The sequence below is a fragment of the Ictalurus furcatus genome, chromosome 13 (genome assembly GCF_023375685.1).
Source record: "Ictalurus furcatus strain D&B chromosome 13, Billie_1.0, whole genome shotgun sequence".
Classification (NCBI taxonomy): domain Eukaryota; kingdom Metazoa; phylum Chordata; class Actinopteri; order Siluriformes; family Ictaluridae; genus Ictalurus; species Ictalurus furcatus.
This window is the reverse complement of record NC_071267.1, coordinates 4,430,747-4,458,033: the sequence shown is the minus strand read 5'-3', so window position 1 is coordinate 4,458,033 and position 27,287 is coordinate 4,430,747. Positions and strand designations below refer to the sequence as shown.

The following is a 27,287-nucleotide window of genomic DNA, read 5'->3' as shown; positions in this document are numbered from 1 at the left end:
CGGCCACACACAGGAGCTTCTCGCAAGGTTTCTGACCAGGGAGTCAGAAGAATAGTCAGAAGAGTAGCCCAAGAGCCAAGGACCACTCAGAAAGCGCTCCAGAAACACTTGGAGGCAGCAGGTGCCATCGTCACAGAGAAAACAATAGGCAATACACTACACTACTCATGCTCACCCCGCAAGACTCCATTACTAAAGAAAAGGCATGTCGAAGCTCGTTAAATAAACAAAGTTTGCTTATTTACACAAGCCTATGAAATACTGGGAGAGTGTAGTCTGGTCAGACGAGAGCAAAATTAAACTTTTTGGTTGTCATACTACACACCATGTTTGCAGAAGAAATGCACATCACCCTTAAAACACTATACTAACAGTGAAGTTTGGAGGTGGAAGCCTCATGGTGTGGGGCTGTTTTTCATCACATGGTACTGGCAGACTTCATATAATTGAAGGAACGATGAATGGACCCATTTACCGGGAGATTCTTGAGAAGATTCTGCTGCCATCCACCAGGATGATGAAACTCTCAATTGGTTTCAGAAAAAAAAATCAAGGTGTTAGGATGGCCCAGTAAATCCAATTAAACAAGATTTAAAGACAATATGTTTAGAAGAACGGGCCAAAATCACACTTGAATGAATACTGCGGTCGATTAATTTCTTCATACAGGAAGCATCTTGAAGCTGTTCTTACACACAAAGGCTTCTCCACTAAGTATTAAATAAATTTCAGTTAGCCTGTTCAATACTGTGTCATACCACTTTATTACACATAACTTTATTTATGGACTTTAATGTTTGGATTTCTTTCTATGTGCCGATTTCTTGAGTTAATTCCAATATCTGTTGAGAATTTCATATGAATAGCCTCACTGTAAATAAATTTACTGAGAAAAATGTTGATGCATTCCATTCTTATTTCCCCCACTGTATTGTGTCCACTGTGCTCAACATTGAATGTTAAACATCCAGCTAATGGTTAAATGGAAGTACAAGTTAAGTGACATGGGATATTGCAATATGCAAAAATCAGGGTAATTAAAATATTAACATGCACTGAACAGAGCTCAAAGTCCAATGTTATTAGGACTTGTTACCTAAGGTGCTGCCATTGCTGCAAGTGAAAATAGAAGGTGTAAAACAGCTAGAGCTATTAGAGGAGAAGTATATAGCACCCAAAGGAGGGCTTAAAAAGATTTTTTAAAAAGTGGTTAAATAAGGTTTCTGAGAATCCTCTCTTGCTAAAATGCCATTTCATAGGATAGTGTATTATTTCTTATAAAAGTATACTATGAGAAGAGAGACATGTAGTTTTTAAGTTAAGCCACATGTATGTGAAAGGATACGGACAGATCGACCATATTACCATTTATTTCAGTCAAAATTGTGTTTAATGTACATTTTATTTAAAATTATTTTAATTATATAAAGGAAGGAAAAGGGTAAAATAGTATCTAACATTCTGTATGCATAATGTATATACAGGCAATACAAGCCAAAAGCACTGAAATTTCTCTTCGTGCAATACGTAAACAATTCTGAACACAGTTTTATGAGTCATGAGCTCCTAAAATAATCTGCAACAGATAAATCAAAAGTGCTTCATGTATTAATTTGCACATTTTCAGGAGTAAGACATTAGTAATTAGGTTAAGACGTATGGTTCAGCTTCCAGAAATGTCCTTCAGTTGATGCATTACATAATAAAAACAAATTATTTTCATCACAAATACAAACTACTTGACACTGTCAATAAATTAAAATATTTTGCTATGATTAGTGATTAATTTTACTAGCTGACTACCTATTATGATTTCGAACACATAAACAGCAAGCCATGTATTCAATTCAATGCATACGGTATAAATTAAATATCAAGTTTCTACATTTAGACCAAAATAGCAATACAAACTGTAAACATTGTAAAATAACATTACAGTCACAATCAGTTAATATTAACTACTCATTGTTGCTCTGAACAAAGTAAAAAAAACATAGCTTGACATGCTATATACTGTAGGTTTTTTATCTAAAATGATTTAACTAAACCTAATCCTAACATCTATAATGATGTTGGTTTTTTTTTTTTTTTTTTTTTTACATTTACCTGAAAGACACTCAGCTTGAGAAGAAAAGTCCAAATTTAGTGTAATAAGCATGTCCCACAATGTATTTACAAAAACACTAAATTAATGAATGACAAAAAAGATGAGTTGTTTTTAAATAAATTTGGTCACAAAGTACACAAAGTACAACTTCATTAAGCATACATAAAAAGTATGGCTCTGTGTTATGAAAGACTATGAGAACTATCACACTGATTTTATTCTACTAATTGTACTAATATAATGTTAATGTTAAATGTTAAACCTGTTATAAATTGAAACATCTAAAGGCTCTATTCTTTAACCTAGCACAAGTGTAACTAATTGCCCCCCCCAAATCAATACACTTTTACTTGGTTGCTATTTAAGTGATGAAAAATTTACTTTTAAAAAATACATTTAATGAGCCTGCAGGTACGTGGGTGAAGAAATGCAACAGAGGATGGGACACTTGAAATCTATTGATGCAATGAAATTTTAGCACAGACTCAATGCCAGAATGGTTCAGCCACAGTCCGTACAGATTTCTTACAACCTAATTTTGTGAATGTACTATGAACGTCATGTCTTTAATAAGAAAAGTTCACCCAACTGCTTGCTAATTATAACTGACCGAATAATTTGATCCAGCTAGCTGATGCGTAACTAAGCACAGAAATATTGCCAACATAGAGAAGAGGAATTAGCGAAAATAAGCATGAGTGCACACGTGTGAGCAAAGGCCCACAAAAAGAGCATGGGAAGACAAAAAATGCATTTAATTGTATGTCATTACAACAACATAATTGTGCTGACACTAATATGAAGAGCTTATTTAAATGGGTATCACAGCCACACCTCTTGATAATGTATTAATTTTAACCACACCCTTCTGCACCAGGTTGCCGCTTGCACCCATGGTCATAAAATAGCTCTGCCACACTCTTGGAATCTCAATCTTATTTTTGCCTTTGTGTCATGATCACAAGAATAGTGGTAATAGTGATATAATGGTATAGTCAACTTATATTCTTAAAAATATTTCACCACTTATATAACAGCCCTAATCAGTTTTAAATGACCTGGTTGATTGAGTGCATTCAGAGATTCTTAATAAACACTACAGGTAGTATGTACTGTACTGGTTATGTATGCCATATGCAGTTGCACGTAGTGCCCAATGTGACAGTATACCTCCCATGTAACTGATCAGAGCCTGTTCTACTCTTTCTATCTCCATGCTGTAAACTGGCAGGCCATGAACTGGGGGTCTAAAAATAGTGCAAAGGAAATTGAGGCCCCAAGTCAAATCAGGGATGAGTTACAGCAGCTCTAGGGTGAAGGGTGAGGAAATACATTTTAGTGAGAAATTCTCTAACAACTTTTGTGTTAATACCAAGAAGTGGACAGCTTCAAATGGTGAACATGACTGCACAAACATGCAGTAGATTTTGGGGAAACAGAAATCAATAGTCTGACTACTCTAACCTTTTCTACAGGATTAGTGTTTAATTTTTGAGCATGGAACAGGTTGATCAACAAAACAAATCAGCTCCAGGACAGATAGCGGAAAAAAAAATCTATTGTGATTAAAGAAAAAAAAAAAATCACTACTGGACGCCAATAAACATCACCTCAATAACTCTATAAGAGTGATGTATGTTTTAGAGCATCAGTATGGTTTCTTTTTGTGCAGCTGATACTCCATTTCAACACATCATTCTCTGCATAAAAAGGACAAAAAATGCTGCACATTGTCTCTCTACTATATTATTGATTCTTTTGCTGCTGCCGGCTCTGAACTCGAAGAGTTCCTCATAGTTGTGGGTGCAGAACGGAGAACTACATCCTTTGTGACTTCTACTGGCACTATTCTCTGTCGGCCTTGGGAACGTTGGTAGGTTAATGGCACTGTGAGACCAGATGAAGTGGGTTTGACTGGCATAGGCTTAGACTTAAGCTCCAGAGCCATAGCCAGCTCTGCATTGCTGCCATAGAGAGCATTCATCTTGCGTGCTATCAAACCCTCTGTTTCTGGGGGTTTGTCATCCTCCTGCCACCTCACTTTTCTTTTCTTGGAGCGATGCATGAAGGAGGCATGGCGGATAGAGCGTTTGAGGAGATGTTTGCGGTATGAATGTTGGATCAGAATGGCTGCCCGCTCCTCCTCCTTTCTCCTCAGAGTGGTGATGATGGGCTCAAAGAATTCAGGACTTGGGTTGTTCATCTTGAACTTTGCCTCCATACTCTCCCTCATGGCTGCCATCTCAATAGTGTCTCCCAGCACATGTTGGGTGACAGCCAGCATAATATCTAGACAGTGGATTTTGTCTCCTATTACGACCGGCAGATCCATATTGACCAGTGTGATTCTGTTAGGTTTGTGAATACGCAAGGGTTCTTGCAGCGCATCAACAAAGTCAAACACCTGGTCATAGTCCAAAAATTGCGTGCCTTCTGTGTCAAACCTCTCCCAAGTCTCATTAAACATCTCAAAGTCATCTTCACATAGCAGCTCACTGCTCTCCTCCTGGGCAACATTGAAGTTCTCCAGAATGATAGCAATATACATGTTCACCACCACTAAGAAACACATGATAATGTAACTGCAGAAGAACATTATGCCCATGCCTGGGTTGCCACAGTTGCCTTTCACATCTGTTCCAGGGTTTTCAATGTCAGGGTCACAGTCAGGAGGACCGCTGTTTAGCATTGGGATCAGTAGCCCGTCCCAACCAGCTGAAGTCGTGATCTCAAATAAGCAGAGGATGCTATTCCCAAAGGTCTCAAAGTTAAAAATGTCATCAACACCAGCCTCCTTTTTCACATAGGCGAAGTTAGACATGCCAAAAATGGAAAAGATGAACATGATAAGGAAGAGAAGCAAGCCGATGTTGAACAGGGCAGGAAGTGACATCATCAGAGCAAATAAAAGTGTCCTGATGCCCTTTGCTCCTTTGATAAGCCGCAGCACACGGCCTATTCTAGCCAGGCGGATGACGCGGAACAGGGTGGGGGACACAAAGTACTTCTCAATTATGTCTGACAGCATAAGTCCTATGAGAAAATAGACAAAAACAATAGATAAGAATCCATCCAAACAATAGCAGCAAAGGAGTAGCACTGTGTATTTTTGGGGCTGCAGGACAATATCTTAATAGTTGATCAATGTTGAATTCAATTATTCAGCCAATTTAAGCCAACAACATACTTTTACTAATACACCACAGTCAATAAAAACTGATGTGCTCAAAACCTACCAGCTATAGAAAGGATGACAACGATGAAATCAAACACATTCCATCCCACAGTGAAAAAGTATTGTCTCAGTGCAAACATTTTGAGGATGCACTCCCCAGTGAAGACAACAATGAAGATTAAGTTGATCTGATAGAGAACATATTCTTTCTCTGCACTTTGGTCATCTGTCTCAATCATCATGGTAACCATGTTGAGGCAAATGAGCACCATGATGAAAATGTCAAAGAACTGCTGAGAGATGAAGTCAAACACTATGCCCTGGATCATATTCTGGAAGGTGATGAACATAATGGATGACCATTAGGAAAGAACAGAAAACATCCTAGTTATACTTAAATGAGTAGTGTCTACAAATAGTCAAGTCTTAAAATGTAAATGAAACAGAATATGCAGTGATCTTCTTATTCATGTTGATTTATGCATACCGCAGGGCGAGGTATGGGTTTGACAGGCTTCTTGGAACCCAGCTTTTTCATGGCATTGTAGTACTTTTTCTGCTCCTCTGTCATGAAGAGATCTTCCCCACCAAATTACAGAATAAAGAACAAATACACAATTATTTTTTCTGTCTATGGTAAATCAACTTTTTTAGGATAAAAAGAACTGGTTCTCATCTTTTGCTTTTGCTGATTAAAGTTGTCAATGATGACACCAATGAAGAGGTTGAGGGTGAAGAAGGAGCCAAAGATGATGAAGATGACAAAATACAGATACATATATATGTTAATCTCATATGATGGCTGTTCTTCCACCTGCAAGTAAACAGAAATAAATAATTTAAATTATATTGTCACACTTTTTGAAATGTATGAACAAATTCTAAAACATAATTAATGTACTTCTGCTCCTACTTTGCATGTTAGTTAATTCTAATTTATTCTTTATAAATCATGGATTTATATATATAGTGTATACTCCATGCTATATGAAAGATGCAGGTGTTTACAAAATTTTAAAGACAAATGAGTTACCTCTCTGGAATCCACTGCAGCATACATAATGTCCATCCAGCCTTTAAATGTAGCCTGTGACCAGAAAAGTATTTTTCGGTATTTGACTACCAAAAAAAAAAAAAAAAAAAAAAAAACTACACACTAATAAGGTTAAAATGTTAAATTTGTTAAAAGGTTAAAATTACCATGTACACTCTGAAGCAAGGAAATAAAGGTAGGACAATCAAAGTTATGTTGCAAAACTTAATAATTATGAAGTTTTTAATTTTATACTGCAATGTATATATTTAATGTACTTAATCTGTATACTTCAAAATGAGCTCACCACTTGTAGCAGGGAAAGGTAACCCAAGCCCACATTGTCAAAGTTGACCTTGACATTGACCCAGCGTGCTTCATTAGTGTGCATTAGCGCTATGCAATCACTCATGTTGTTCACTTGCTCTATGGGTAAAAGTTCTTCTGTGGTGGTATTAATGCAGCGGTAGTATTTCCCAGCAAACAGGTTGACCCCCATAATACTGAAGATCAGCCAGAATATTAGACACACCAGGAGTACATTCATGATGGAAGGAATGGCACCCAGCAATGCGTTCACTACCACCTGTATAGATGGATTTGATAAGCATAGAACTCAGGGTGTAGTCATAGAAACAATGATACAATGTGAGTACTAAGACCTGCAAAATATCAAGTTATACTCTGAGAGAAGTTCTCACCCTCATTCCTTCAAATCTGGACAGGGCACGTAAAGGTCGAAGCGCCCTAAGAGTTCTGAGAGATTTTATTGGTCCCAGCTCTGAATAACCCAACAGATTTGCCGTTAAACTGATAAGTGACACCTAAAAAATGAATAAAAATCACTTGAGCTAAAGACTTTAAAGACATTAATTTTAAAACCATAGAAATATAAACTACATAATCAGGCAGATGAACACACTGCTACCTAAAAAAAATGTAAATAATAAACTTACATCAACGATGAAAAAGTCCAGCCAGCACCAGGCATTGGTGAAGTATGTCTTGAAGCCATACGCAACCCATTTCAGTAACATCTCTATGACAAAAATATATGTGAAGACTTGGTCTGCATATTCCAAGATAATCTTAATCACCCTGCGACGCTCAATGTAAATGTCGTCAAAGGCCTGGAAAAACAAAAAATAGTAATTAAAAATATAGTACAATGAAGATTAAAAGTGATTACTGAAATAAAAGTTGGATAAAATTGAAGCAAAGGCAAGATTCCAAACCAAGTGCTTAATCTTTAATTCATTTTTAATTACTGCAATGAGTAACCATTGTTTTTAATGCACATTTTGAATGAACTTATTTCTTAAATGTTACATGTTGTATTTAAACCTAAAAAGTCCAATATACAGTGCCTTCCACTGATATTGGCAGTGAATAATGGTCTTTTGTTTAAAAAAATCACAAAAAACTCTGCTCTCATGGATGTCAAACAATTGCAAACAAAACAGGTTTATTCAAAAAATCTTTGTTAAATATAGGTGTGCAACAATTATTGGCACCCTTTTAATCAGTAGTCAGTACTTTGTGCTACCTCCCTTTGCCAAGATAACAGCTCTGAGTCTTCTCCTATAATGCCTGATGAGGTTGGAGAATCAATGGCGAGGGATCTGAGACTGTTCCTCCATACAGAATCTCTCCAGATCCTTCACTTTTCGAGGTCAGTGCTGGTGGACTCTCCTCTTCAGTTCACCCCACAGGTTTTCTATTGGTTTCCGGTCAGGGGACTGGGATGTCCAGAGCAGGACCTTGATTTTGTGGTCAGTAAACCATTTTTGTGTTGATTTTGATGTATGTTTTGGATCATTGTCCTGCTGGAAGATCCAACCATGGCCAATTTTAATCTTTCTGGCAGAGGCAGTCAGGTTTTCATTTAATATCTGTTGATACTTGATAGAGTCCATTATGCCATGTATCCTAACAAAATGTCCAGATCCTCTAGCAGAAAAACAGCCCCAAAACATTAAAGATCCACTGCCATATTTAACCGTGGGCATGAGGTACTTTTCCATATGGCTACCTCTTTGTGTGCACCAAAACAACCACTGGTGTTTATTGCCAAAAAGCTCTATTTTGGTTTCATCTGACCTTAGAACCTGATCCCATTTGAAGTTCCAGTACTGTCTGGCAAACAGAAGATGCTTGAGTTTGTTTTTGGATGAGAGTAGAGGCTTTTTTCTTGAAATCCTTCCAAACAACTTGTGGTGATGTAGGTGACTTCGAATTGTAGTTTTGGAGACTTTCTGACCCCAAGACACGACTAACTTCTGCAGTTCTCCAGCTGTAATTCTTGGAGATGTTTTGGCCACCCGAACCATCCTCTTCACAGTGTGTTGAGACGATATAGACACACGTCCAATTCCAGGTTGATTTATAACATTCCCAGTTGACTGGAACTTCTTAATTATTGCCCTGATGGTGGAAATGGACATTTTCTATGCTTGTGCTATTTTCTCATAGCCACTTTCCATTTTGTGAAGCTCAACAACCTTTTGCTGCACATCACAGCTATATTCCTTGGTCTTACCTATTGTTATACAGATTGTAATTGTCATATTTATACCCCCGAAACAGGAAGTCATGGTTGAACAATTTCCTGTTCCTAGTCACCCAGGTGTACACATTTTTTTTTAACATCAATGGGAATATACTTCACATATATATTTCTCATATGAATTCACAGGACCGCCAATAATAGTTGCAAACCTATATTTAAAAAAGATATATTATTTTTGGATAAACCTGCTTGCAATTGTTTGATAGCCATGAGAGCAGAGTATTTTTGTGATTTTTTTAAACAAAATATCAAAACAATAAAGACGATTTTTTCACAGCCTTCTTTCACAGCCTTCTTCTACTACCAATGGTGCCAATAGTGGAGGGCACTGTAGATGAAAATGCTTTCTGCATTTGTACTCTCAGTCGAGAACCAAAAGTGTGGTAGGAGGTGGTGTGGTCGAGCATTGATAATGGATGGAGGCATGTTAAACTGGCAGGTAACATGTGATTGTTCTCACCTGTGTGTTATTACCATTAGCCTACTTATGTGCATTATGTTTTTAGTAAGGGCTGTGAAACAGAGAGAAACGGAGCTGGCATAGCCTCCACACAACATACACGCATGCATGGAGCATGAACTTGAATTTGAATGAGGCAAAGGCCATGAACTATTGAGACTGCATTTTGTTTCTCATTTTCCAGTAAGTTTATGAAAAGAGCACTGTAAAGCACCTGTAAAAGGATAAAGTGACCCTCGAGGCTCTGTCAAAATCCACCTATCTCCAAAGTCCTCCTCATCTCACACACACTGGATTCTACAGTGGTGCCAAAACCTGGGAGGAGGACTCAGATGGCAATGTGGAAGCCTCCCCACTCAGCAAAGTCTATTGCAAGCCTCGACCAAACCAAACACCGACCTTCCTTGACCCGCGCAGTGGGCCACAATTTGAAGCTATCGAACAATCTGAGGACTGAAGTGCATTCCAGAAGCTGCTGCAGCCCATCTCCTGTTGTGACCACTCCCACCATCCAGCACATAACAGTCATGGAGATGCCTCCACTGACGAGCATCTGGGTGGGAATGGCTGGAGTCTGTGACTCCTCCCCCTGCTGATTGGGGAAGCCCATCTTGCTGCTCAGCAGCTGCTCTCATAGATGCAGCTGGTATATTAGAGATGCTTCTGGGTCACTGAAGCTCAATGAGGTTAGCCGCACTTTAATCTATGTGCAGCAGCTGAAAGATCCTCCACCCCTCCCCCTCCTCTGCTGTCAGAGTAGAATTATGCGGAGCAAATCGTTAGGCTGGTGGTACTGGAGCAGTTCATCTCTCAACTCCCAGCAGGAACAGCAGAGCCCCTAGACAGTGTCCTCGGATGATGCCATCCAGCTGGAGGAAGATGACCTGCCTGTGGTTCACGGTTCAGTTCTCCTCTCCTCCGCTTGTTCCAGCGCCCTGACATTGAGATGTCTGGGTCCTGAAACGGGCAACCTGGACCCATATTTCCCCTCACTTTTAATCCCATTCCTCTCATTCCTCCCCAATGTCTCCTCCTGCTCCTAGTCTGTCTACACAGGGAGAACCCTCCATGCCCGTGAGGACCTTCACAAAGCCTGGGCAGATTTGCTGGCACTGCAGGGAAACCAGAAATTTTCAGGACCATGAGCATTCACTGATGCCTGTATTAGTACATATCCAGGACATTCCAAATGCATATTGTTGAGGTAGTAGTTAGTCCCCATTGCACCCATTTTGTCGACAAATTGGCTGTGATTTAGGAAAATAATAAAATCTGTGATTGTGGATGGGTCCTGCTGCAGTATAGCGAAGTGTGGGGTGTTTGCTGTTCTGGCTGAGGAGGTGGTGACAGAGCCATCAATGTTGGTGCTGAAATCACACTAACCAACCCTTATTTTTCAATAATTAAGGATAAATTATATTGACTGTCACAGGACACTCACACAAAAGAAGAGAATACCCTATTATTAGACTTAAAGAGCCACATGGAAATTATTTCACATGTGGTTCATCCTAATCCTATCGAAGGGCATCTGGGACAAGATAAAACACTCAACCATCTAATGGCTTGTTTTTTTTTTTGGCCAGCATTTGTGGTGTGCAGCAGGCTACTAACTTCAGCTGCAAATCCACTGGCCACCCCAAAAGCACCATTGTGCCCATTACCTTTAATCAAGGTCCCAGTTGAAAGAATTGACATGGACCTCAACAGGCCATTAGAGAGATGTGCGCGAGGGTATTGATTTGTGTTATTTCTGGTGCTATTTCATGTAACACTATGTATAGAACCAGTGCCTCCATGCATGCTGAACACACACTGTTGCATAGGCACATTTCTAAATCATCTTCTGGGTTGACCAAGACACTGTGTTCATGACACAGCAAAGGTTGGCAGGTTGCAAGGGAAAGTTTCCACTGTATTTTCACATCTACCCTTTGGCACAAACCTCATAGAGCATCACATTGTGGCTATGCTTAACATAGGAACTCAAGGCAAATTCAAGGATATGCTTAACATAGGAATAATCAAGGAGTCAGGACCGCCCACCTGGTGATTGGAGCAGGGCTCCAAGGGATAACTTGGTTTCCAAGTTAGGTCAGTCTATGTTATGCGGTATAGGGGGTATGGGTGGAGAGAGGATGCGGGTTGAACCGGCTGGTAATGCATGATTGTCCACACCTGTATTATTACTGGCAGCGTACTTATGTGTGGTATTTTCTTTCTCTAGGTGCCGTGAGCCAGAGAGAGATGGAGCTGGCGGAGCGTGCACACAATGCATAGACACACATGGAGTGTGAACTTGAACTTTAATAAGGAAAAAAAAATGTAAACTATTGAGACTGCATTTTGTTTCTCATTTTCCAGTAAGTTTATGAAAAGAGCACTGTAAAGCACTGTTTTTTTTGTTTTTTTTGTTTTTTTTTTTCATTTTCTGTTAAGTTTCTTAAAAGAGAGTTTAAAAGTGCCTGGAAAAGAATAAATAGAGCCCTGAAGCTCTGTTAAAATCCAACACACACACACACACACACGCACACACGCACACACACACACACCAGGTTCTACAGTAATTTTTTTTCATTTCTAACAAAAAAAATTGTAGCAAAGATTTCAGTGCATAAATACAATAATCCTCCTAAATTCCAAGGACCCAGAGTTAAACTCCTCACTATGTGCCTTTCATATTGATTTCAATGTAGTTACTATATACTTCACAGTAGTCACTGAAAATGTTATTTTTGTGTTTTAAGACAATAAAGATGATTCTTATTTGATGCTCAATAAATTAAACAGTGTTACATTTAGCTAGTAAAGTATTTATTATTTTAAAGATTCTGACATACCAGTGCACCACTACTGAGGAGAATCATGAAGATGATGAAGGTTTCAAAGTAATCATGCTCCACTATGGTGTAGCAAGTTCTGCGCAGATTCCACCAACTCTTTCCCCTTCCCTGAGTGATGTCCAAATTCAGACATGGACATCGTCTCACACAGTCTATCACATGGAACAAAATGATCAGGACAACAATTAACAAAGAAAAGCCTTTGAAGAAATTTCAGAAGTGAAACTATGACGCTGCCTCCATTTAATTGTGTAATAATTGGTCTACTATGAATAGTACCATGTCAGATGTAATTAAAGTATAGGATGAAAGGTGGATTATATAACAAAGGCACAGACTTTCAGTAAAACAGGCTTCTGGCTCAACAGGGTCTGGTTCCTCTTCCTCCTCTTCCTCAGTTGGGGATTCTGGAGGTCTATAGTCCACTGTGCTACACATTGAAGAGTCTTCATCACTGAGAACACCCTGACCCAAAAAAGAATTATAGATGAAACCAAAGTTTACATACACCAAAGCAAGTCTACTTTCTTCATCAGAGGTAATTTTAAAACAATCTAATTAGATCGAGAGGATAATTTTCAGCTTTAATTCACTATATCAAAATTCCAGTAGCTCAAAAGTTTACAAATACCAAGTTGATTGTCTGAACAGTTTTGAACATTCCAAAAATGTATGTAATGAATCGTCTGATTGGATAATTCTAATAATTAAGAGTTAATTGGGAGTGCACCTGTGTTTAAGGGTCTACCTTTAGAGCTAGTACCTTTTTGCCCCTGTGGGACCACTCAGACACTGCATTGTTCAGGAAAGAGGCACAAATTAAGTCCCAGGGATGAATAAAATTGGTCCAAAAGATTCAACTGAACTCCAAGAAAATAGCAAAGGAATTGGTGAAGGAATTGCAGACATCATGTACCAAACTATGTACAACCACCATTAAGAGATTCTTACATATTCATGGCCTGAAAGGCTGTCATGAAGCCTCTACTCCAAGACCAGCAAAAATGCAAGACTGAAATTTGCACGTGATCTCAAGCCTTTTTGAGTGTTCTCTGGTCAGATGGAGCAAATTGTTTTTTAACTGTTTGGCCACAATGATTAGTATTATGTATGAAGGAAAAATGGTGAAAAGGCTTTTACTTCAAAGAACACCATCTCAACTGTGAAGCATCGTGGTGGCAGAATCATGTGAGAGTGTTTTTCTGAAAAATGGACTAGTACACTTCACAAAATAAATGGATTAATCGGGAGGAAGAATTATCTAGAAACACTTGAAGCTTTTGGAAATCTACCCCAAGTGTTTGATTCAAGTTAAGCAATTAAAAGGCAATGCCACCAAATACTAATAAAATATATGCACATTTTTTGACCCACTGAAAATCTAACATAGTAAATAAAGCTTAAATGAAATGATTTTCTAATTAATAGAACTGTTATATAAGTGCAATATCACACTCACAATCATGCTGTTGTATTTAATATCAACATGGCTGTGATTCAGCCATAGGTAATATTCAGTATAACACCACTCTTGCTTGTGCGATATTGCCTAATTATTACTTTTTAAAATCATTTGGTACAAAAGTTATACTTTTTTGTAATTTAAAAAAATTAAAAATAAACAAATAACCATTTTGGAACAAAGACAAAAATCAGTGTGACTGATTACAATATTGTTTTTAGTCTTGGTGGAGTTTGAAGAACAAATGTAGTAAAATAAATGACACCTTTTTGTTTGCATTCGCTTCTTCTGATAAATCATCTGACTCCTCATCTTCAACATCAGACTCAGCTTTGGCAATTGGTACATTCAGGGTCAGAGCCTCCAGACAGTTGGTCAACTTATCTGCCATCTTCCCTTCATCAAGGTGGTTTAATGAAAAACTTTCCTTTTTGTCTGTATCATCACATTCTGTTCCTCCTGTGTCACCCTCAGGAGGCTTCCTGCAAAGTATCTGCTGTACAAGTCCAATGATGAAGGATTTGACCCAGTCAATGCCCCTGGTGATGCGGCCGATGGCAATCTGGAGATTGTTCATCTCACCATCTTCATCACCTGCTGAGAGATTGTCCCCGCTGAATGAGCTGAGCAACAGGGCAAGGAACAGGTTCAGCACCTAAGAAATTAACAAAGAGAAAACACTTTAGAGAGTTTAAGATTAATCTTGAGTATGTATAAATCATATAAAAATATAATTGAACATCTTCTGATTATGACAGATACGCTTTTTCATGTTTCACAAACTGGATGGCTATCACTGGCCTTATAATGATGAAAGCTGATTTTATTTCTTTCAATAATAAATGTGTGACTGGTATATATAACAGCTATCAGGTTTTTGTGCTGTCTACTATGACATGGAGTCCGTAAATATTATGCTGTCTACAGGATCTCCGTAGGGAAGCTATCTTTAGTTTCTAAACTAAGTTAGTCCATGTCTGGATTCTTATTTCTTTGCTTAAGTTGTAGATCATGGTCACAGCAGAATGGTAAGGTTGGGGAATAAAGTTGGTTGAAAGGCATTTTATTTTAGTTAATCAATCACTAAAATCGACTGAACAGAATTTTTGCACATGAAGTTTTTGCCATTCCCTGTCATATTTGCATAATATGTATTTCATTAAAACATGTTATTATTATTATTATTATTATTATTATTATTATTATTATTATTATTATCCATCCATCTTCTACCGCTTACTCCTTCTTCAGGGTCACGGGGGAACCTGGAGCCTATCCCAGGGAGCATCGGGCACAAGGCGGGGTACACCCTGGACAGGGTTATTATTATTATTATTATTATTACATGTACTGTAATTATAATAATTTTATATAAATATAGATTTAGAGGGATAATAATAACTTCATAAACTCAGCATGCCCAAACATATTATAAACAATATAACAGGAGCATGAAGCAAGAAAGTACATCAATAGACAAAAAAAAAAAAGATCTCTACTAATGCCTATTGGGTAACTCATAAAGCACATCAAAACTAAACATCAGACAAAGCCACTGACATTTCAGTTTTCATGTTACAATTCAACCTCCTTTATCAATATAGCAGAGAAAAAGATGAGGTGTACACTAAAGATACCATTCCAATAACCAATCCAACACCCTGTGTCAGTATCTGGGCTGAACCTGCTTGCTCTTTTGCTTGTCAGTTAGAGGATTCTGCTGATGTGATTTGCACTGTGTGGCGCGAGAAGCAGGAGCATATCAAGACCTCCAGACTCTGCTGCTGTGCTTTTCAGCTGTCTGTGTGTTTGCTCCTTGTGTGCCAAAATGCTCACTTGAGCTGGGTCTTAGCACATAGCCAAGGTCAGAACCACTGTTTGCTGGCTCAAATCATAAGACTTAAATAGAAGCATGAGTAGAGAAACAGTGCTCTGTCCCAGTGTGCTATGGGAGCGTGTGTGTATCTGAGTATGTGTCGACGTGACACAAAACCTTGTTTTTGCTCATGCTGAGTGGTGGTGCTTTTGTTAGCTCACTAAGATAAGGCATTTCATTTCCTCTTTCCTCTCAGCAGTATACCCAGCTGCTGTATGTATTATCTGTATGCCTTTATTCTACACTGACACTGCACATTTTTCTGCACACATTGTCAGTTTTACTTTTTAGTCTGTTTCCAGAACTCTAGAAACCTACTAAGAATGTTCACAATGTTCACGATAATGAAATCAAGATATGCTCTTAGGTAGCGTGTCTGTTTGCAATATAATACACAATGTATGACATATGCTTTTATATGTAATTTAATCTAGAGTTATGCATATTTTTTTTAATTCACTGACCACACCTTCATGCTCCATGAGTTATTTCTGTTTACACCCACCCACAATGTTTTCCAGTGAACTGACTTGGATCAAAACCTTCAACTTTAAACAAGACACTGTTAAGGGGGCATATTTCTTAAACAACACAAGAAAATTTTAGGCAGTTTTCCCACTTGGTATCTAGTGTGCACACTCAGGACTGATTCTGTGCTCGTTTGGAGGTGGGTTTGCTTTCATGTAGAAGAATTCCTTCCAAACCATGGCTCCATTGTGAAATGTTGTCACTTTTGTGTATTCACTTTTGTAAAATAGTAGGCACTAGGTTAATCTGTTTGCTGTTTTTATTATTTTCCTGTGTAGCAATACTCAAGCTGCAAAAAAGCACTTTTTGGATGCATGGCATGTCATGGTGCAGGAATACCTACAAAGAGCTGATCTTGTGTGCAGGCTGACATGAGACGGGCCTTTTTTTTTTTTGCTGCACTCTCAGCTCAAGTGCTGGTGCCAAAAGGTGAGCTAATTACAGTGCTCCAGTGCTATGAAAGTCTGGTTTTATATATCAATTACCATAATAACCCCTTCCCCAGAAACAGGAAGTACCGTGACAAGTTAAACCAATCACTTTACTCGGCTGACCGCCCCCAGGTTCATTTGTAGAGAACGTTAGGCCACTGTTTTCAAGAGGGCCAGGGATCAGATCTCTAGTCTGCTCCCTGACTTGAAAATAGCATTCACACGTCACCAACAGTACCGGGAAAAAATGCGAGTGTGAAAACGACCTTAGGCTACTTGCATAAGCAGAAGGGGTGAGATCTGTCTGGTGAAAAAAACCCACTGTTTCAGTTGAATGGGAAATAACACAGGAACTTAAAAAGGAAAACTGTTATTTTGCTTTGTACTGTATTCACCCAAGTAAACATTAACCTGTTAAGTAAACATTAACCTGTCAGACCTTGCAGTGAGGAAAAATGAGAGTAGACTGTTACAACAGTCACCTAGATAGAACAGGCTAGATTATATCTATCCTTGATCCACAATGCATATTTCTAACTGTCCACTGAACTAGGTTTATTTATCGCATAATCTAAACATCATACTATTGATTACTGGATATTAATTATAGGACTGTCACATTGAGAAGATGGAGAATGACTACAGCATATAATTATGGAAAAGTGAAGGTGAGCTGTATTATTGGAACCTCAGAAGGCACATTTTCAGGGAAAAATTAATTTCTGTATTATTCCTGATTTGACCGTTAGACTCACATAGTTCTCCTGAATTAACATCTAGTGCCATTTTTTTCCCCCACACCGACACATACTGTACTTACCACCAGGTTTCCTATGACCATGACCATAAGGAAAACCACAAGGCACATGCCTGCTCCAGCCACCTCCATGCAGTCCCACATGGTTTCAATCCATTCACCACATAGGATGCGGAAGACAATGAGGAACGAATGGAAAAAATCGTTCATGTGCCAGCGGGGAAGTTCGCAGTCCTCTGCGATCTTACACACGCAGTCCTTGTAGCTCTTGCCAAAAAGTTGCATGCCTACGACGGCGAAGATGAAGACAACGATGGCCAGCACCAGAGTCAGGTTCCCCAGAGCACCCACAGAGTTTCCAATGATTTTGATCAGCATGTTGAGCGTGGGCCAGGATTTAGCCAGCTTAAAGACTCGCAGCTATCTCCAGCAAAACCAGAAAAAAAAACAATCACACACACACACACACAATTTAATGTCAGCAAAAATGTACTGCACAGAAATATTTTTGTTCCCCAAGGTACGTTCATATACAAAGTAAATCAAGTCTACAAGAGTGGTCCTTAAACTTTAATTATGCACTATAAATGAGTTTTTAAAGTACAAGTCATTAGTTTTCTCAGATAGATCTCAAAGGTAAAGACGTATCCTTGAAAGTACCAGCCAGTTATAAGCATTACTGACCTGAATGTGTGCACAAAGGCACCATTCAGATGTCAGAATAAAAGGAGAGAAGAGGTAGACACAACATATGTATAAAAACCCAAATAATATTAGTAAAATCAGCTTTCTAACAAAAAATTAATAAGTTAAAACTTAGGGTGCCAGCCAAATTTCCCTAAGCGAAACAGTTACATATTGGGAGGAATCTGGCTGCTAAAAAAGTGCTGATGCTGAATATGAGGAGATTTCCGACATGATTTATGACATCAAATAAAAATATTTCTTTGCCAATTTTCCAATGTTGCAATATAATAAAAAATATACATTTATTATATATCAAGCTATTTTCGGGACATTGTGTCTGCATACAGTCAAGTCATGCAAGCAGCTCCCCTTGATGTAAGTGATTCAATCTATATTTAATCTTTATTACTGATAATAAACAATTTAATCTAGATAGCAAGCTAGGCTAGTTAATTAGCTAGGACTAGCTAGGACTGGTGTAGTTATAATTACAGTGTGCATGTAGCATGAGCTGATTTATTTATTTATTTATTTAAATATTAGCACATAAAATGCTTTCTGAAAATAAAAAAGCCTGGTGTGAAAGCAGCATTACAATTTAAATATATTGCCTGAAGTCACAGGCTTATAGGGTTATGGTTCAGGCTTACCAAACGAAAGGATCTGAGTACAGACAGACCCTGCACATTGGCCAGGCCTAACTCCACCAGGCTAAGAGTGACGATGATGCTGTCAAATATGTTCCAGCCCACCTGGAAGTAGTAGAAGGGGTCCAAGGCAATGAGCTTGAACACCATTTCAGCCGTGAAAATACCAGTGAACACCTGCGTGGAAGAGAAGAATTGTTTTTCTTTTAATCAATTTAAAAACTAAAAACATTTGCATAGTGCCATCAAGTTCCATCAATTCCTTGACAAGCTAGGTTTACGCTTCATTAGATCTCTTCATCTCTTTGTTCTAATAATACAAACTACAACACAAGCTGCTTGGAGATTTACGGTTCTATTCATGTAGAGTACCTACCAAGTTGCCAACACTGAGCACGTGTTCAAAGCTCGAACTCATGGGATAGTGCTCCATTGCCATGAAAAGTGTATTGAGCACGATACAAATCGTGATGCCCAGGTCCACAAAGGGATCCATCACTACAAAATGGACCCACTTCTTGAAGATTATCCAGGGTGCACAGCAGTCCCACTTCAAAAATATGTCAGCAAACTTATACCAGCCTGGAGGACAAGGCCTTTGCGCCTCCTCCAACTCTGAGGGAAGACAATTTGTAATTATTAAACGGCCACACATTCAAAATAAAACACAAGTGACTTTCATTGTGTGCACCATTTATTAAGTCACAATACCAAGAAAACCTACTCATGTTCATGCCATTAAAGAATTTAGAAAGTGTATATTAGTTGTTAATTTCTGATAATTTCCCAGTACTACAGTTATTACACCCAATGCGCAGCAGCAGGACAGATTACTGCCCCATGCTAAGTTTAATCTCAATCACTTGAAATAACCTGAAGCTTAGCACCACTCAGGGTAGGGCAACAGAGCTTTCTTCACACACAACATACTTGACCACTCCTGCTGTGTGCTAAACTCCAGACAATACACACTCACAGCCAGTGCTAAATATTAATAATAGCATACTAATCTCTGCAGGCACACGTTTCTGTCTGCTTAAGCCTGATGTATTTCAAACCAAACCATTGGGAGTTCTAACGTATTCACACGCACTAAAGCTTTAACACACACAGTATATGCTGTATATATTCAAGTCAGTGAGAAGGAAACCTTTTCTAGCATATGTTTAAATAGTTTGTTTACTACTTTTGTTCAGTGTTGAAAGGCCCAAATATTAAGAAACATAAAATTATAAGTAATAGACCTTTAGTCTCCTTATCTTTGGTAATACCTTCCCTACATGTGCTGTGAACACTCATGGCACTGGCTGTTCTCCCAGAGAGCCCAGGATGTTCCAGGTACATCCTGCTATGTTTGGAGCCCACTGACTTATTGTCAGCCTTTTGGTCATCGTCTGGTGCTATCTAGAGAGACAACATGCATATATGGTTAAGACAGCAATAAAGCAACAATAACTGTGTGTTTTTGAAGTTGAAAAATAAGGATAAAGGTAAATTTATCTATTGCTTTTTAGTTTAATTTCTTTATTTTGTGCCAATATTTATGATTTATGTTCACCTAAAATCAGACAAGACGTGCTTCCAAATGACAAAATGAATACAAATAATAGGTTATTAAAATAAACTTTTTAAAAGTTATTTATAATGATGAAATTATATTTAATTACTTAGCATTTATGAAAAAAAAAAAAAAACTAGCATTGTGAAGGGGTAAGAAACATATAAACTTCATTAGTATAATTTAATTCTTATATAATAAGGTCTGTTGAGTTGAGTTCCTCACACAGCTCCAGTGCCATGTAACCATAACATTGTACCCTGAAACATGTTTTGAGCAGTGTAAATTCTTTCAAAAGTTGCTTGTTCATCAAACCTTGTGCAGGTCAAAAACTATGAGCACATATTATTACAGTACACACACACACACACACACACACACACACACACACACACATACATATATATATATATATATATATATATATATATATATATATATATATATATATATATAATTTATGTAATTTATTGTATATTGAATTTCTGCTACATTGTATTGCACTTGAGAGCAAAGGGGGAAAATCTGCTTTATCATACTACATTATTTAATATTCTAAATGGGCTGCACAGAAATTCAACTTAAGCTCAACCCTGAATACAGAGACCTGCTGTATAAGCAGGAACATAACTTAAGAACTGAATTTGCTGACTTAAGTCACCAACACTGAATACGACCCAAAAACTGGTACTGGAAGTAAAAAAGCCAAGCTTTACCTCTACCACAGTTGGGGCTCTATGGATGACCAGATGGGGAATAATCCTACCATTACAGTCCTTTATTACATCATCCCCATCATCTGCCATTTCTGACCCTCTGCTCTGAGTTGTCTGACTGGCCAATGATGCCTTGCTTCCAGTTTCCAACTGCAAAAAATCAACAGTGAAACAATGACAATTGTCTTTTTGTTTGACAAGGGAGTGATAGAGAGAGCTATATGCAGTTTTCTGTCATCTATCACATTTAATGGTATTGTAGTCACCTGACCTGTTGCTCTTGCTCATTGAGCTGCTCCAGCAGTCTCTGAAATTCTTCCTCTTTTTCTCGGGCCTCAGCAATTGTGGCCTGGTTCTGCTCATCATACGCCATGGCAACTACAGCTAGGATTAGGTTGATGAGGTAGAATGATCCCAGAAATATGACCACCACAAAAAAAAGCATGTAGGTTTTCCCAGCTGCACGGAGAGTCTAAGTAAAACAGAAGGTGGGGTTACATTAATTTCACATAATAATAATAATAATAATAATAATAATAATAATAATAATAATAATACAGCAGTTGCAATAGGACAGGATTATAATTGCAGTTTATAAATATTAACCGTGCAATCCTGGTTTTTGCAAGATGCTAAATTCTTGTATTTGTTCAAAGGTGAGCATACACATGATTAATAATAGAAGCTATTTAGTTACTATAAAATTAATACGTAATTCAGCATTTAATTTTGAATTAAATCCATTTTTTTCTGAATTTATCACCAAAACCAGATGTTTCCAGACACCAAAATTACTGTAACCAAAATGTTATTGATAGCAAGTTTAGATATCTAATGATTTATCAGTTCTTCTAGAGAAACAGGAAAATGTGACATTGTAATTGACATTATTTTGTGGATTTTAACTGTTCCATCACATTTTTTCTACTGTGCAGCCAACAATAGAAAAACTGATTGCGCTACCAGCTGAAAGAGGTTCTCCCAGTAGTCCTGAGTCATAAGCCTAAAGAGAGCAAGGAAAGCCCAGCCGAAAGTGTCATAACTGGTGTAGCCGTAATTCGGGTTCCTTCCAGCCTTCATGCATGTGTATCCTTCTGGGCACTTTCTGTCAAAACAGAGGCAACACTATCTTACTTTCATGTATATTTTGATTTCTGGTAAACACCAAAACCTGACTGAATATATAAATTTAGAGAGTTAGGTGTTGAAATATCCACAACTGGATGGCAAACTTACCCAGCATCAGAACTGTTCCCACATAGTAAAGCATCTAAGCTACCGTCCAGAAAGTACTGGTTTTCTGCAATCAATCAATCAATCAATCAAAGTAAATAAAACCCCATGACACACACATGTTTATCTTACATGTTGCTACTTCATGTTTACCTTTAATTGTATGGGAACTGACAAAACGGCTGTGATTTAGACGCTTTTGTATTTTTTTTTTTATCACAGCTGACCACATCCAAATGTTGAAAAAAGTGCAGAGTGATGTCAAGCATTTTTTTTTAAATATCCCAACCAATAAGGCCACAAGTTATGGGCCAAGTGAGAAAAACAAACATGGAGGACTGTCACATCAAATTCTGCTTGGAGCTCGATCTCCCACGTAGAGCTAGTGCTACCCACTGTGCTTCTAATCAGCTGTGACTAATTAAAGACTAGGCCTGTTTTTGTCTTCTGATGAAAATATCTTTTACATTTAGTCAGTTTTTCATCACCTCATATTTATTCATTTTAGTCAATTTTACTCTGACTAAACTGGCATTGAGTATTCATCAACGGCAATTTAGTTGAGGCGAAAATGCAGAAATTAAACCAAAAATTCACATATTTTATATGTTAACTTAAAAATGTATCAACAAAAACATGTAAAAACTACCCTTGTTGTGAAAACCTGATCTGTTGAAATTCTAATAACGTGTCATTTTATGCAGTAGCAAGTTGTAATATTACATTTATGCTGTGTAAATGTCTGATTAATCTCATATGTGTATGGGATGCGTTTGGGTGAGTTAATTAACCCACTAGTAAAGCTTTTCAGTTTACCGCTGTTTATTCACCGTTCAGCTTCAGCTCACACAGCTTAAGCGGCTCAATCCCCAACATTATTGACTATGACCAGATTATTTGAAACACTAGAATTCGAAATTCGAATTTTAATTAGACAGCCCTGGAGCAGACGAGAGGACAGAAGCAGTATGAATGGCTAAAATGTTGGTGTGTCAGGAATCTCTCCCTCTCACCGAGAGCTGCGTGCAATTCAGTGTTTTGCCACCTGACATTTCCAGGCTTTTTGTTACATGTTGTTATTCTCCAAGTTATTGACCTAGTCCTGTTTTCTTGTTTGTGTATTTTGGATTATGCCTGCTTTTGCTGTTTGCTGATTGCTTGACCTGTGCCTGTATTCTGTTTACTGATTTTGATTCATGATTTGGATTTAAAATAAAACACTTAAACTGCATTAGCATCCATGTCAACTTGAACATGACATGGTGAAATTCATTCTTATGTAAACAAACAAGCGTGTAAACACAATGGGCAGTATTGAGGTCAGCAAAAATTATCTAGGTCCTGTCCATATATCGTACGATAAGTCGATAATGTAATTATTGTGACAGGCATATTAAGGACTCTCACGTGAAGACTGTATAAACAAGACACAAACACTCATACACTCTCACAAACAATTGCAATTGTTAGTTGTTGTTTTTTTTAGCTGTGTATTCTGATTGCTTTCTGTTATTGATCTCTATTATTCACTTCCACCTTTTTTGACTGCCTCACGTATACATGTATGACAGTGTGTTTGACCCATGTCTGCGATTCAGTTTGGATTTGTATCCCAACAGCTCAACCTTCCATGTTACAAGGACAAAGTACAGTGAAACATCTGTCTTGTTAGTAAGTGAATATGAGATTTACAACATGTTGTATCGAAAATATTTAATTGCCAATATTCCAATGGATCAATATAACTAAAAGTAACAACCCACCCCAAATAACCCCACCCTTATCCATCTATATTACTGATAATAATAAATCTAATCTCCATAGCAAGTTAGGCTAATCATGTTAGCTGATTTTAGCTAGTACTTGTAAGAGCCAGGTTACAGTGGTTACAGTATGCACATTGTATAAGCTGTTGTTTGTTTTTTTTGTTTGTTTATGTGGTTTTTTTTTTTGCAGATGTTGCTTGGGCTAGTGCTTTTTCTAAAAAGTAACAAATTAATAATAATAAAAATACAAGTGTCAAAGCACCCTAAATAGCACAAATCAGAACATCCTATTGTCTTGAACCTAAAATCACCTTCATTTTCAATGTAGGCAGTGAAGTCAAAAGTGTTGTTGATGAAGGTGGTGTTGTAGGTCAGGGTGGAGTTGTAGTCATCCATAGTGCTGTTTGAAATGGGCCAGCGTATACACTTGTGGCGCAGGTTCCCCATGAATAGCTGGAGGCCAATGAGGGCAAACACAGCCAGGGCAAAGTTGGTCAGAATCATCACATCCACCATCTTCTTAACAGACTGGATCAGAGCTCCAACAATAGTTTTCAAGCCTGAGAGAAAGAGAATGTCAATGAGGGAGAGAATGAAACAGGGAAAAGCAGAGGAAAACGTGGAGAGTAACTGAAAAAAAAAATTTTTTTTAAATAAAAATAAAAAACAAAAAAAATGAGTATAAAAGAGATATGTTTATGGATGCTATAAATAAAACCACACAAACCAGGAATAACAGTGATTGTTTTAAGCGCTCTGAGCACACGAAACGTCCTAAGCGCTGACACATTTCCGAGGTCAACAAACTCGGTGATGTACCTAAATGCAGCAGAAAGACAAAAAACTTGCTTAAAACAAAATTATGAACAATAAAATACAATTTAAACATGCTCTAAATTTCAAAAGTAACATTTATATTCTGTATCAACTGGGTAATCAGTGAAGACTGCAGTCACTATACACAAACCTGTGAAACACCATCTGAACCACTATTATTAACCCTATTTCATTACCTGACCTCGACCAATATATCAGCACAGTTGCATGAGCAACAGCATGCAACATAAAATACAACACAATAAAAAATGTTTTTAAAAGTACAAAGTGGAAAGGGAAGTGTGCAGTTTTGGTCCTTGGATTTTTCTTACTGGTTATGTTGTTGCACTGAAATGGGGGTTGTTGCTGATGTAAATGATATGTTTTAATGAGTGCTATATATAGATGTGTCACAACCTCAGTCAAATGGCAGCATTAGCCGACTGTCACTGAGAAGGTGCCTGAATAGCATAACTGCACAAGAAGCATAAGGAGATCACTTAGCAAATAGCACAAAAGATTGGATCTGAAATTCCAAAGGGAAATCAAGCTTTCACAAGCACACTGTGCAATTTCAGGAGTGATGTCTAACATGTCTCACATCGTCGGGCAGAAAACAGGGTTGCATAAACAAAAACATTCTTCATAGTGAGCTTGTGGTACTAATTTTTTTTTTGGTCAACTAGCATGTTTTGTTTACATTTTGCCATTGGCACTACTGTATTTGAAGCTGTCTCATGAGTTTTGTGTAATCCTATGCTCTTGTTGATGGCTTTTAGATGAGCACCACAGCAGCGGCTCTGAGATTTTAATAAATAATTTCTTACACTGCCAGGACCTTATCATCAGCTATCTTTGGTTGCAATGATGACATAACCAACAATTCATAACCAATGTGTTACAATGTGTGATTTTCATCAGCAAAGCGTAATCCCATCTTAACTCCACAAAATAAGAAAAGCTGATACAAACAAATATTGATTTTAACTATGATGATATACTTACGCCATGCTGATCACCATGAAATCTAGCCAATTCCATGGATCACGAAGGAATGTAAAAGATCCGATACAGAAGCCTCGTGACACCACTTTAATTGTTGCCTCAAAGGTATATATACCAGTAAAGACATACCTGAAAACAATTGTAGTATTGAAATTATTAGTAAATGTTTAGATAGAGATGTAGATAGTATATATCTAAGAAATTACAATTGAGGTAAGCTGAGAAAATCCTATTATTGTTATTACTATTTATTTATTTATTTATTTATTTATTTTACTAATTTTATTTGTTCATGCAAGTAATGGTGAAGGCTGCATCTGCCATTTATCTTATGTATTACTGAAATATGCTGCACTTACTCCACAGTTTTGCTCCAGGCAGGAGGGTTGCTCATCGTCATGAATACACAGTTGGAGAGAATAGTAAGCATGATGAACATGCTAAATAACTTAACCAAGAGTCAAGGAAAAAATGCACACATCCAAGACTGAATAAACTTTAAACGATTAATTGAAGGTATATTTAATATTGTTCTAATTTTCTTAAAAAAAAATACAATATAATGTAAAACGCTTGTTATATATATATATATATATATATATATATATATATATATATATATATATATATATATATATATACATACTTTTTTTAACAATACAATATTTTAAAGGCAAAAGTTAGCTAATTCTATGGAGCATCAAGGATATCAGTGTATGAGAATTCTAATAGCTGCTCTTCTCATGAGGTTAAATGGGCTGATAATGTAACAGGATGGTTCTGCATTAAACCTGTAGATTGTGTTGCCTTTGGTGATTATAATAAATGTCTGAAAAAATATAACATAACTAAATGAAAAAAAGAAGCCTGCTCAAAGTTTTCATACAGAGAGCGAGAGCGAGAGGGAGAGAGAGAGAAATAATTATTTTTAAAGTAAATTGAACAATTTCACAGCCCTCTTCCCATGCACAAGAGTTGGTCTTGAGACTGACTTTTTGTGCTTTGTAGAAGGGGTCTATGTCTTCTAGAGGTGTGTTGAGCAGCTCCTCTGGTGGATCTCCGTAGATCATGGGCAGGGACTTCCCTGCCTCCAGGTCACTCCGAGGTGCTGCCGGCTCCCTCTCTGGCTCCACATCCTCTACTTCCTTCCTAATTTTCTGCTCCTCAATGAGCTTCTCAATCTCTGCCAGTGATTCTGGAGTGAAGCGACGGAACACGTCGGTGACTGTGGTAGGGACCATCTTCGCCATCTTCGCATTGCGAAGATACACTACCTCACTGAGGAATCTCTACTTTGAGCTGTCAAGGATTACACAAAGCTGCACATCAACAACTGACACTGACATTTGGGATTAAGAAACATTTAACAAATAAACAGTGTTTTTTACTATAGTCAAACACAAATTACTTTTATTATATACCTTGCATATTGGAAAGACAACATAAAATGAACAATTTTTGCCTGCTGTACTACTGTGGTTATTACAATGGATGTATTCCAAATTTCTAAATTGAGCAAAGTTAGGAGAGATGGCAACTTAACATGATTATCATGACTAGGACTATGTATGACCAACCATTTCAATTAATTCTTAATTCTTAATTCTTAAATTAATTC

General features: G+C 37.6%; 1 protein-coding gene across 1 annotated transcript; it reads right to left on the bottom strand.

Annotated features, from left to right (window-relative positions):
* Nucleotides 1–1,404: 1,404 nt before the first annotated feature.
* scn4aa (sodium channel, voltage-gated, type IV, alpha, a) lies at nucleotides 1,405–27,287 on the bottom strand. Its single transcript, XM_053639577.1, has 26 exons — nucleotides 27,091–27,287; nucleotides 26,662–26,968; nucleotides 26,383–26,498; nucleotides 26,029–26,121; nucleotides 25,670–25,798; nucleotides 24,576–24,667; nucleotides 24,160–24,408; nucleotides 22,086–22,149; nucleotides 21,813–21,954; nucleotides 21,121–21,321; nucleotides 20,850–20,999; nucleotides 19,847–19,979; nucleotides 18,952–19,190; nucleotides 18,579–18,752; nucleotides 17,305–17,661; nucleotides 13,915–14,304; nucleotides 12,526–12,652; nucleotides 12,185–12,339; nucleotides 7,272–7,445; nucleotides 7,017–7,139; nucleotides 6,623–6,901; nucleotides 6,316–6,369; nucleotides 5,959–6,096; nucleotides 5,770–5,874; nucleotides 5,344–5,614; nucleotides 1,405–5,140 (listed from the first exon to the last, which is right to left on the bottom strand). Exons 2-26 carry the CDS (start codon nucleotides 26,917–26,919, stop codon nucleotides 3,849–3,851), a joined length of 5,505 nt encoding a protein of 1,834 aa, XP_053495552.1. The 5' UTR covers nucleotides 26,920–26,968; nucleotides 27,091–27,287; the 3' UTR covers nucleotides 1,405–3,848.

Excerpts from the sequence above, each read along its gene's own strand:
- scn4aa (XM_053639577.1), bottom strand. The coding sequence starts at position 26,919 with ATGGCGAAGATGGTCCCTACCACAGTCACCGACGTGTTCCGTCGCTTC. Across the intron at positions 25,799-26,028 it reads GCCTGGAGCAAAACTGTGGA|GTATGTCTTTACTGGTATAT; the intron begins GTAAGTGCAGCA and ends AATTGTTTTCAG. Across the intron at positions 6,902-7,016 it reads CCAGATTTGAAGGAATGAGG|GTGGTAGTGAACGCATTGCT; the intron begins GTGAGAACTTCT and ends CCATCTATACAG.